This window comes from Lissotriton helveticus, chromosome 1_1 (assembly GCF_964261635.1).
Source record: "Lissotriton helveticus chromosome 1_1, aLisHel1.1, whole genome shotgun sequence".
NCBI classification, from domain to species: domain Eukaryota; kingdom Metazoa; phylum Chordata; class Amphibia; order Caudata; family Salamandridae; genus Lissotriton; species Lissotriton helveticus.
In genome coordinates, this window is record NC_136057.1 from 1,897,141,202 (window position 1) to 1,897,154,030 (window position 12,829).

The 12,829-nt window shown below is 46.0% G+C and overlaps 1 protein-coding gene across 1 annotated transcript in view; it reads right to left on the reverse strand.

Annotated features, from left to right (window-relative positions):
* The window catches only part of HMCN1 (hemicentin 1), a 1,257,483-nt gene that overhangs the window by 946,936 nt on the left and 297,718 nt on the right, over positions 1-12,829 (reverse strand). Inside the window, exon 7 of the mRNA XM_078642741.1 lies at positions 7,680-7,800. Within this exon, the coding sequence (XP_078498867.1) occupies positions 7,680-7,800 (121 nt within the window). The remainder of the gene's footprint in view (positions 1-7,679; positions 7,801-12,829) is intronic.

Consider the following 12,829-nt stretch of genomic DNA (forward strand, 5'->3'; position numbering starts at 1 on the left):
CCAACTGGAGAAACGGCAATGACCCTAGCTGCCCTTTTTGCCGTACCCAACGAGAAAGTATCAGGCATATTTTATTTATCTGTCCTGAATACAAAGCCCCAAGGCAAATGTGGCTAAAACCCATTTGCTTGCAGTTGGGACTCAATACAGGGGCTGAGGCATTAAGGATTCTTAAAACAAATAGCACTCAACCTGTGGTTACTGCTGTAGCAAAATTTCTCCATTGGATGTGGATCATCCGAGCTCGCAAATTACGTTTTAACTGAGTATTTTTATTATCTGCCACCTAAAACCTGTATAGGGACACATATTGTATATAGAAAACTGTTTACCCACTCTTTGCATAACTTGTTTTAAAAAAAAACAACTCTAAATTATTATTTTTTAAAGTAAGGGTGGGATAGATTGGGATCTGCCTCATTGCTCTGAAGTTTACACCGGTTCTGTGTCTTGAATTTAATTGTATATCATGTTACCTTGTTGGTTTTAAAAATATATATATATATATATTTTGATATTTCTTTTTTAACCTGTTGTCTTTTATGATATCAACAATCAAAATAAAGACTTATAAAATGATATACAGGTGCCATAAGACCTTGACTTCCTATAAAATTTAGATGTAAACCCTAGGTCTATGTCTTAGGAAGACTAGATTGTGGTTAAGTAAGATGCAGTTTTGTGACTCTCCCTGGACAAATAAACTGATTCCAGCCTACTTCACTGTGCTGAACATTCTGGGTATGAATCACCCCGGATGGGAACAAAAATTTATGTATGCCATATTTGTATAGTACAAACCTAGCAAAAAGGCAGTGGAGCACTGTACAGGGTCAAAGGTAAGCATAAAGTCAACAAATAATAGAAGGGTTAGCTGGTTATTCGATTGTTAGTGCATTGTGATGCAGTGATTTTAAAGAGGAGTGTCTTCATCTGTTTCTTAAACTGGAGCAGCGTTGGGTCTTCCACGTGCATACAGGGATGTTGTTACAGACAGTGGGTGCGTAGATGGAAAATAAATTGCATATGAGTAAGCATGATCTGAATTGCGTTAGTACTGCATTTGAAGACACTACTTGTATTCATTAATTAACCACTTCATAACTCTTTAATGTGGTAAACCAACTCATAGGGCCACATGTACGAAACTTAGTGTTTGAGATTAACAAATAGCAAAGTTTTGCAATCTGCTATTTGGTCATTGCAAACACTAATGTATGAAAGTGTGGTTTATTCTATCTGTGATTCCCAATGGGTTGCAAATAGACCTATCTCATTAATATTACTGAGGTAGATCTCAGTTTGTGACCGATTGGGAATCACAAAAATCACAGGAATTGTGGCCTCCTAGGGTCAGCCAACCGCCATATCTGTGACTGCTTTTAAATAAAAAAACTTTTTTTAAAACAAAGCCGTTTTCCTTGAAGGAAAACCAGATGTGTTTAAAAATAAAAAAAGAAACATTTTAGCTTCATTTTTTAAGAGTAGGCAGTGATCCGTGAGACCACTTCCTGCTCTTAAAAATATATATTTCTTTTCATTTTCATTCTCAAAGCGGAAGGGGTTTCTTGGGGACCCCTTTCAATTTGCGAATGGCTTATCACAAGCTATGAGTTGGTTGTAAAGTGTAAATGTTTTGGGACAGCATTTCGGTTGCAAAACATTTGTACATACCAATACGAATCAGTATTTGAAAGGGACGCCCTAAACATGGCCTTCCACATACAGATTCGCAAACCCAAATTTGGATTTGGTAATAGATTACTGAATCGCAGTTAGGGCTCTGTATATTTGTGAATGCTTTTTTGTATTAGAATCGGCCCATTTGTGACTGCAAAAACGCTTTCTACATGTGGCCCATAGTCTCAAATTTCATAATTTTGAGTTCTATAAATCCAACAATAAAAAAATTGTGCATCACTGAAATTATGACTCAATGGGAAGTGGATGTGGTGACAAGAAGCAAAGAAAAGAAGTGGGCTTGGAAGGAATTTGGTAAAGGAAGTTGGAAGATGCACTAAAGTGGTGCTGACTAGAGGCAGAGTGAGGGGAGTTGTTAAGAGGGAGACGGAGGGTCTGAAGAAGACTGTAGGTGAAGGGATACATAAAACCCGCGTACTGGTGGTGAGGCATGCTTAATTTCTGCTGTTGTTTGCAGCTGATGGGCACAGGTGCTAATTTTTATAACTAGGCTTATTTTTTTCTCATGAGACTGTGACCACAGCAAGAGACAGAAATGGTAGAAAAAGAAGGAAGAGAAAGATAAGAAAACAGAGTATATAAGTAGGAGTGAATGGTAAACTCCGCTCCTCGAGCGGAGTCTGCAGAGTTTTGCCCAATCTGCATTCCACTTGGAGAGTGAAGTTTCAGACAACTGTGCCAACCATTGTGTGGCAAAGTTTTTTCTCGTGGTTTGCCAATGGTACGCTGGTGAGCGCAAGCGAAAATATCAAGCACTAGACCACCACCCGGCGCAATTTCTAAACGCAGGTCATGGCAAGTCCCCACCACTTGCATTGAGAAAGCTGCTGTTTGCGATGTGAAAGTTGCCACTCGAGTAGTGGTGCTGTTCGAGCTGATATTACACTGCTGAACTCTCTCCCGGCACTAAAAATCAGTGCGAACAGAGTGACATACCGCAACTCCGCCGCTTGTGAAACTTCACGAATCTCCCTGAGTTTTTGGGTAACTTTGGGTAACTTTGTGGAGTGGAACTCTGTTAGTTACCCCAAGGCTTAGATGCAAGGAGAAATCTAGATTGATGAAGAACCTGCAAGAGTGAGAAAAAGAGACAGGGAGTGTAGGGTGGTAGAAGAGACATGAGGTGAAATCATGACTAGGTGACCCATATTTCACAGCGACAGTGGGTTTGGGTCCCTTCACTTATTTTTGTTTAAACTAAGTGCAGCAGGCAAGGAAAGGTCTCTAATGCAAAGCTAATGATGAAGTGGCAGAGTTGTTGAAGCTTGGACGTACACCCTGTTTGGGGACTCGCCCTTCTTGTTATGCTGTTCACGATTGTTTCTACGTTTCAGTTGCGGCACACTGACTCCCCCTCTCTGTTGGCGCACATGGGCCCCCGCCTGTGACCTTCCCTCGCCCTGTGCGTGCACGACATGGCTTGATACATGACACACACTAACATACTGACATGGAACAACCGCGGTATGCACACCCCTTCACGCCGCTACTCTGTGTTCTCCTACCTGCAACGTCATGAGGTGGGGATTGCACTCCTTCAGGAGACGCACATGACACTGACCGAGCTAGGAACATTGCGCAGGTGCTGGCGGGGGCAGATCTTCGGCACCACCTTCTCAGCCCACGCGCGTGGCACGCTGATCTGGGTGAGGGCGGGTGTCCCCTTCATCTGCACGGAAACATTGGTAGATTCTGAGGGCAGGTACTACTTAGCGCGGGGGCGACTGAATGGTCAGGAAATTCTGCTGGGATCCCTTTACGCCCCAAACACAGACCAGCCTGCCTATCTGGAAGTCCTGAGTCGCATCCTTCACCCATATGCTGGCCTCCCTTGGCTGCTTGGCGGGGATTTTAACATGATTCTAGACGTGCACTTGGACAGGTCCTTCCCCCCTCTCCGGGCCACGACTGTTGCATCTAACGCGCACGCTTTCAGGGATTGGCTTGCGCATTGGGGGGAGCATGACCTCTGGCGCGTGCAGCACCCCGTGGATAGAATTTACTCCTACTACTCCCCCGTTCATGATTTGCATGTCCACCTGGACCGGATTATAGGTACCCAGTCGCTGCTCCCGCTCCTTGTGAAATGCGCTGCCATAATTACACGGCTCCTACGGCCAGGACACATGCTACGGCGGACAGGGCTGGTCGGCTGCTAGCCTGGCTGGTACAGGGAGATGGACATGGACATGGACATGGAGCCCCCATAGGAGCTCGGTGCACGGCGGAAGGGGTATTGGTATACGCAAAGCGAGAAATTCACCGCGCTCTGACCGACCATTATAGGCAATTGTACCGGGCCCGAGGCACTGGCCCTCGGCATGCACTAGGCGAGTTCCTAGACGCTGTCACTTTGCCGGTGGCATCGGAAGACCACAGGGGCGAGCTGGAGGCCCCCCTCACTCTGGAGGAGATGGGAGATGCGATCCGGGCTATGGCGCTCGGGAAACCCCCCGGGCCGGATGGCCTGCCTGCTGAATACTACAAGGCGAATAGGGATGTCTTGTCGCCTCTGCTCCTCCAGCTGTATAATGCCGCAATTGATGACGGTTCCTTTCCCCCATCGCTACGAGAGGCATTCCTGGTCTCCTTACCCAAGCCCGACGGGGACCCTACTGCTTTGGGTTCGTACAGGCCGCTGGCAATGCTGAATGTGGACTATAAGGTCTTCGCCAAAATTCTGGCAGAGCCGCTTGCGGCAGTGGTCCCCCACCTGGTGCACTCGGACCAAAATGGTATGTGCCGGCGAGGTCCACATCCCTGAACCTCAGGAGGTTCTTTAGGGTGGCGTCTGAAGCGACCAAGGAGTGGCCTCGAGCGGGTTGTCTGCTAATAGACCTGGAAAAGGCCTTTGACTGCCTGGAGTGGGGGTATCTGGCTGAGGTGCTCTCGCTCTATGACCTCGGTGTTGGTTTCCTACAGATGGTTCAGCTCCTCCACACTAACCCTGTGGTTCGGGTGTGGCTGGGCCCATATATTTCGGACGCAGTGGCAGTGGGTCGGGGCACCCGGCAGGGGTGCCCTCTGTCCCCACTATTGTTCGCACTGGCCGTGGAACCCTTGGCGGCGGCACTGCGGCAGGATCTGGGAGCAGGAATCCCATTAGGAGATGTGATCCACCAGGTTTCGCTCTACGCTGACAACCTGCTGGTTTTGTCCCTTTTTGCGTTTAATGCTGCAATAGAGGATCTGGGGTATTGCCTATGCGACACGAGGGTTCAATGGCAGGCCGAAACCTTCAAATATCTCGGGATCCAGGTCTACAGGCAGTCGGCTGAACTTTTCGACGGTAATTTAGGGAGAGCGGTGGCAGCGCTCCGGTCCCAAATCCGCTTCTGGTCCTCCCTTCCGCTAACCACAACTGGCAGGGTGGCTCTCACCAAAATGATCATGCTTCCCCGACTCTTGTACTATTTTGCCAATTTCCCCCTCTATGTCCCGGCCTCCTTCTTTTCGTCGCTCAACACGACGCTGCAGGACTTCATTTGGGGCACGTCCCGACACCGGTTGGCACTGACAAAGCTGTTCCTGCCGACAGATGGGGGTGGGCTAGGTGCTCCCTGTTTTGAACATTACTATCTGGCCGCGCAGCTCCAATGGATTGCCCGTTGGCTGGCAGAGAGAGGTAGAGATGTTACGGCCACAGCTGAGCCGCCGTACTCCCTGGAACGGGTCGTCAGGCTTTTTCACCCTCTGGCGGCCCGTGCGGTGACGTACAAGTGCTTCCGCAGAGTCCTCTTTCTTACCCGACAGGTGCGTCCCTGCACGCCGGTGGTACCTTTGGAGGGCTTTCTGGGGGGCGAGGGAGTCCTCACGCGCCCTATGTTGGCACACTGGGGAGAAGCAGACATCCAGACGTTGGGTGACCTCTTCCCAGATGGTGCACTGGTGGCGTATGAGACGCTGGTCCTCAAAGATGGGCTTCCTCCTGGGGGGTTCCTGTTGCATCGCTCCATAGGGGCGAAAATGACTGCCCGGTGGGGAGATGTGACCTCAGAGCCTAAACAACACTTAACCATGCAATACCTACATGTCATGGGGAGGGGCAAGCACTTGGTCTGGTGGTTTGCCGAGTCGTAAAGGACACACACGGGGGTTAGCTTGTCTTCGCTCAGGGGCAAATAGGAGCGAGATTTGGGCCGGCAACTATCCGATAAGGAACGGGAGAGACTTTATTAAAAGCCCGGTGCGCATCCCCAGAAATCTACGCTTCCACCAGATACAACTTTATGTTGTTCACAGGGCCTACCTCACGCCTGCACTCATTAATCGATACTTCCACCATGCAGATGATTTTTGCCCCAGATGCGGGGAGCTAGACGCAGAGATTCTTCACCTCCTATGGCATTGCCCTAGGCTGGGCTCTTACTGGAGTGCAATAGGCGAGTTGCTTCGCAAGTGCACTGGACGCATTATACCCTTTGACTGGCCGGAATACGTCCTGCACCAATTTAAGAGGCCGCCCAAAGACAGGGCGACTTCCCATTTTTTAGACCTGGGGATGCTAGTTGCCACCCGCCTCATTACAAGGCGTTGGAAGGCGAGTGATCCCCCGAGTATACAGGCGTGGACCTCCTCCTTACAGGCTCGGGCGGAGTGGACGGCCATACGGAGGGAGGAGCCGGTGGGGCTCCGATAAGAACCAATGGCGGAGCGTTGGGAGCGCATGCTAAGCGTCTTCCAGTCACCTGGAGAGGATGGGGACACAGGCGCGGCGGAGAGCTAGGTGACGTCCTCTAAAATTGTAGTGCACCGTGGGCTCTTCTCCTGGTTTAGTAGGCGGTTGCTGCTGTCTTCATCTTCTGAGGTTATGTTGGTTTCGGATGTAGGCCCAAATGTGTGCGTGTGCCGGGGGGGGGGCGGGGGAGGGGGTTCGGCGGTGGGGGATAGAGGATCATCATGCGTCAGGGTTGTTGATTGTGCCGCCATTTTTTCTTCCTATTTCTCTTTTCTTGCTTATTTACTGTTGTTGTAGTAAAGTCATGTTTATGCATATGATGGGATGATCCATCCCAATCTATACAATGCCAACGAGTTCAGCGCGTGGACAGTCATGGACCTACTTTGGGGCGGCTGCCCCGGCAGTCTGCGCCTGTGCCAGTGTTGGGCGGTTATCTCCTTTACCTATCACACACGCGACACAACATCCCTTATTTGTATGTTATGATGTTGCTGACTGTGTATTCAACATGCCCGCTCACTGAGCTGACACTCTTGAAATGTCTAATGTACTGTGAACCTTTGTTTGAAATGCCAATAAACAGATTTGACAAAAAAAAAATGATGAAGTGGCAGAAAGACTGAAACCAAAGGGGAAAGTTTCTCTTTGAAGGGAGGTCGGGCAATGTAGAGGATTATGAGAACTTTGTTTCATGGACCGGTTGGAAAGGGGTAGTGACATGGGAAAGTATGTAGGTGTGTAAATCCCCCCTTTTTAATGAATAAATCTTTGTTGATAAGAAATTTTATTAGGTAGCACTCAAAAGTAGGTTTCTTGGTTTTGTGTACTTGCTTTTTAAACTAGTTATTGTATTAATTAAAAACTCTACCATCATTGTTCGTTTTGATTATAATATACCATTTAATGTACTTGAAATTTTAACTTTCTGGAGAACATTTAGAGTTTAGTGAATGCAGACAAACCACATAAAAAAGGGGTATCAGCCATTTACCCCATTAAGAGTGTATGTATACACTATTAAGAGAGTATGTATACCTTCTAAGTAGGACGAATAGGAAACTCGACAATTTTTGGCAGTTCATCTACATCCACCAAAGTGTTAATGACCACTTCTGTATGTACATATAGATTCTTTGATATGTATAATTATTGTAGTATCAACTTCTGATAAATTAATCAATGTTACTGAACAGCACATCAACTTATTTGTTGGTCACTAATGGTGGGAAGACAAGTGTGTGGCATTGTAATCATTTCATGTGACTGTATTAATCATTGTTATGTGGTTTTATCTTACCTTTCACTGGTCGATTAGATGTTTGCTTGAAGTCTAATGTTGGCTTTCTTGAAAAGCCAGCACGGAAATCAATTGTACTTAGACCTGTGATGCGGACAGAATGCCTTCCATTGCTTGATACCTGGAATAGAATGGAAAAATATATAAATGTAAAGGTCTCCATTTGCCATAATTCTTTGGATCATTACATTTGTGGGTGCTTCAATCTGCCCCCTGGGCAATATATATGGCATAACGTACCACCTATTTGTACATTATAAGAAAATTGCAAGTCACAGAGGAATTCCATGATGGCATAGAGGAAAAGGGCTGAAGCTGAGTTCCTTTATAAGATCATGGAACTTCAAGGTGACTTGGAATATTCCTTTAATGATGACGTTTAGTATTTTATTCCTTATAATAAATGATCACACCATGACCACAAATCTCTTAAATCATTTGTGTCCTGCTACTTAATGTTCACTGCAGGCCCGATGAACATAATCATAATCTGTACTGCGAAATTAAACACACCAAAAGCAGTTACTACGTTTGGCCTAAAGATATTATGTTGAATTTCAAGTTAGTCAGAATAAAAATGTTGCATTAAAACATGCAAAGTTTTTATCCTTCCCGTAATGGCCTATATTGTGAAAAAATAAACATGTTGCCATAACTATCTAAAATGTGCTAAATGCTTTTCTTTTTAGAGAAAACATATCAGAAGAAGGAAAATGCAGTTCCTGTTTTCGTTCTTTAAACTTCAGCTGAAGTGCCTAACACCCTCTCTGCTGGCTCTGGCAGCAGGCATTGTGACAATTGACCTCAACTATAATAAGTACTTACAGTTGAGTGGCTACGTTATCTCTTCATTAAAGGTAGCTAGATACATCACAAGTCGCCTGTAATTAGGAAATTAGAGAGAGGCTTTTATACAGGGATTGCAGGCCCCCATGTTTTCTAATGCAGTAACTTGCATCTCCATATGAGCCGCTCTTTTACCCAAATACCCACTTGTGAAACAAAGTAAAAGCTTTTAAAAGCTTAATCTTGGGATTTTTTGCATTTTCCCTTGTTCTGTTCCTAATTTGCACATGTGCCACCCTGCTAGTTTGTTCTACTTTCTGCTGGGGGATCTTGAAGCAAAAGACAGATGCTGTTGAACATACTGCAGTGCAATTCATTAGGTAAGTCAATGTCTCCTTCATTATACACCGTGAGCCCGATTCACAACGCCATTTGTGCTCACAGATCACATTTACTACTGCAAATGTCTTGATTTACAACTTCATTCAATCACAAATTGTGACATTGCTGTTATACATACAATTAACCAACTTCTGTGTTATATTATGGGACTAAGGGCCATAAGCATGAACACATTTTCCCAAAGACACAGAAGGGGCAAAACCCTTTAATGCATCTGGCCCTAAATCCCACAAAAGCGTGCAGGGTTGGGGTTTCAAGGCACGGTTAGCCTTGAAGATTTGTAAACTCGCACAGCCACGGTATGTGGACTCCATCTCCCAGTGAATTCCTTCACTGGGGAATGCGGTGTGTTTCTGTGGGGGGGCGAGGGATTTAATAAATACCTATAAATAAAATACAGAATAACAGGGATGTGTTTGTTTGAGAGGGTCTGATAGTCATGTCATCAGAACCCTCAAGTGAAAAACACCCCCAGTTTTCACTGCTACCCATCTACAATTGTATGTGATGTATGGCCTACGCAAATTATCTGCCCTGCTTTCAACATATGCAGAGTTAGAGAAGTCATGGGGAGCCCTATACAACATGGCCTGAGCTGCCTCATCCTCCTGTCCTGTATTACACCGAAGACTGAATATATAATGTGCCCGAATGGCACATCGGACATTTGCATATTACAGAAGGGGGTGCAGATACTTGCATGGTCCCTTCTGTAATATGGAGGGTGCCCATCTGTCCCAAGGTGCTTTGCCAAATTTGCATCAGGGCGTGGCCCCATGCAGTTGAGGGAATTCATCTTATAGATACAGAGGCAGAGGCATAGAGGCTGTCAGAAGGTGTGCTGTGCCACACTGTGTTCACCCCCACCGAGGCTGTCCCATTGGAGCAAGGCATGGGGATCTCAGGGACCCCCTCCTAGACATCCCCTTGCAGGTGGGTGCATGAATAATGCCTGTCCCCATATAAATATGAGGTCAAGTTTATTGTTTACCACCTCAGTGAAAAGTGGAATGATGCATTCAAACAGTGCGCTTGCCTTTCACGGCAAACCTTTCTGTAATTAAAGAGCCTTCCCAGGGGTACTCAAGAGTAGAGGGCTGAGGTAGGTTAAACCATGTTGTGCGCATGACTACTATACCCCTTCATGCAACTGTGTAATAGGGTGCTCTGTTTCATCTAGTTCAAGATGCGGAGCAACACAGAGTGGGCGAGTGCTCTCTATTTATAATATGGCCTCTTTACTCCTGCTGCACACTCCCATCATCCCAACACCCTGTGACCATTCTACCGCTCACATGCACCCACCAAAAACCAATACCGGACACCCTGCCATCTCCCCATGCCCCCCTCAGTGCTAAACCCCCACCCCAATAATAAAATACGTCTTTTATTTTGCACTGTTGCTATACCGTAGCAGCGAATACCCAGATGTAAGTCTACTATTCAAGCTAGTGACTCTCAGCGAGAGCAACACATATCATAAAGAAATAAAGATTCAATCTTGTTGTCAATTTGATGTCATTCTGGACAACGAGGAGAAAATATCTCTGTTATTTTAGCCATCTGCTCTTTTCTGTTATATAAGGCCCCTCTAAGTCATCTGTACCTGCGTCCAAGATATACACAGGGGCAGAGGAGTGATGGGTGAACCATACATACCATGTAAAATGTGAAAAAACCTGGCCTCCTGCCATCCATCACCACAACCCTCAATATATACCACACCTTCCCGCCCAAACTGAAAATAAAATACCTGGTCTCCTGGCCCCCACTTGAATACCTCTGAAAATTACCTCACATATCCTAAATCCAAATAATAAAAAAAATACCTGGCATTCTGCCAATCACACAGACCACTTTGTTTTATAACTCCCCTATATGCCCCACTCCACCCAAACTGGAAATAAAAGATAATAATTGGTCTCTTCTCACCCATCCTGCACTGCCCTCTGCACAACCCCCCAGTCCAAATTGAAATTTAAATCGCTGCCCTGCTGTAGTCGTCCTCAAAAACCTTCTGTACCACCCTGCATCACTCCTTCCTAAAGAATCAGTCTCCAAGTGACTGCTGCTCTCCGAGAGTCCCTTGCCAGGACTACTTGACTTCTCCTGTCAGCATGGAGCGAGATGAGGGAAAAGATGGTTGGGGCAGGCGCAGTGCTGCCTACGTTCTCCTACTTTCATAGGGTCTTTGGAGACCTGGGAAAGGCAGAAAAAGGCAGGCGAGACCACCAACCACCATAATGCCAGGGGCGTAACTTCAGGGGTGTTGTTTTGGGGTGTTGCACGGTTTTGCACCCCCTGATGAATACATTCTGTAGTAAAAAGTTGGATATAGGTGTTTTCAGTCGATTATGTTGAGGTCTGTTGGATTTCATCTAGTATTTCTACATGCACAAACAGAGAAAAACATGCATACTCTTTCTCTCCTCTCCCTTTTGAAGTTCTTAAAACATGATGCACCTGTGTGACTATACACCCTGCACACACCTACCTCAACTATACCTTCATGCTATCTCCAAAAGCATTTTAAGCACGCTTAAACAAGTATATGCTCCTTATTTTTGTACTGTGATACTATTGGTGCAACTGTTTGACTATGGTCATTGGACCGACACTACCTCACCTGTGACCTACCCCTTGTATTTTGTACTACCTATGTAACTATGCACCTTGTACCTTAATTACCTCAATTACTACTCTATCACCCCCTTGTACTTGTAAAGCGCTCTGATATCTGCAAAGATCTTGTTCGCGCTATATAAAACTTTCAAAATAAATAAATAAAATAAAAATCAGTTTGATCTACTCAACCCTCATCAATCAGGCTTTAGAGCAGACCACAGTACAGAAACTGCTATGATTCACATAATTGACGACGCCCTCCAAATCCTAGATCAAAACGATACCTGCCTCCTCATCCTTCTTGATCTCTCTTCTGCATTCGACACCGTTAAACATGAGAATCTACTCGATCTATTAAACACAAGAATGAGTCTATCTGGAACTGTGCTCAAGTGGTTCACGTCCTTTCTACACAACAGATCGCAGAAATTCAAGAGTAACAACCTGATGTCTTCGCCAATACCTGTATCGCTAGGCGTCCCACAAGGATCCTCACTATCCCCTACTTTGTTTAACCTAGTTATGGAGCCGCTCACCACCTTGCTACAAGCATCCAATGTTCACTTCCACATGTACGCCGATGACACCCAACTTTATCTCAAACTACAATCACCCAAAGACATTATGCTCTTGAATTCAACGATCAGAAGCACCCAATCATGGCTGGCCGCTAATCATCTCAAACTCAATGCCCTTAAAACAGAGTTCCTCCTGATCTCACCTCCCGCGAAAATCACTACCGCTCAAATTTGGCTTAAACACCTAACGGCACTCAATATTCATCCTACCATCGTGGACTCAGCAAAATCTTTAGGCATAACACTCGACACCAACCTCAACATGCAGGAACACATCAACAAAGCAACTAAGGGTGCGAACTACCAGATCAATACCTTAAGGAAACTCAAACCCTTCCTCCCAGCCAAAGATTTCCATACTGCGGTACAAGCACTAGTCATCCCTCGAATAGACTACGGCAGCATCGCCCTCTGCGGTTTCCCCCTAACTACTACGGCACCTATAAGAGCTTCCCTAAACGCCGCAGCGAGACTCATCACTGGATCAAAAAAACATTCACACATCTCCCCTGATCTGAAATCCCTGAACTGGCTGCCTTTTGAAGCCAGAATACATCTGAAAATCGCCTGCATGACGCACAAGGCTGTCCACCTGAGCTCACCTGGATACCTCGCTCAGAAGCTGACGATTTCTGGAGGCTCCAAGAACACCAGAGGCACTAACAATCTCTTGCTAAAGCCCCAAAGATTTCGCAAGGAAAAAACCTATAAACGCTCCTTCTCAGGAATGGCACCCAGGATCTGGAACTCACTCCCCCC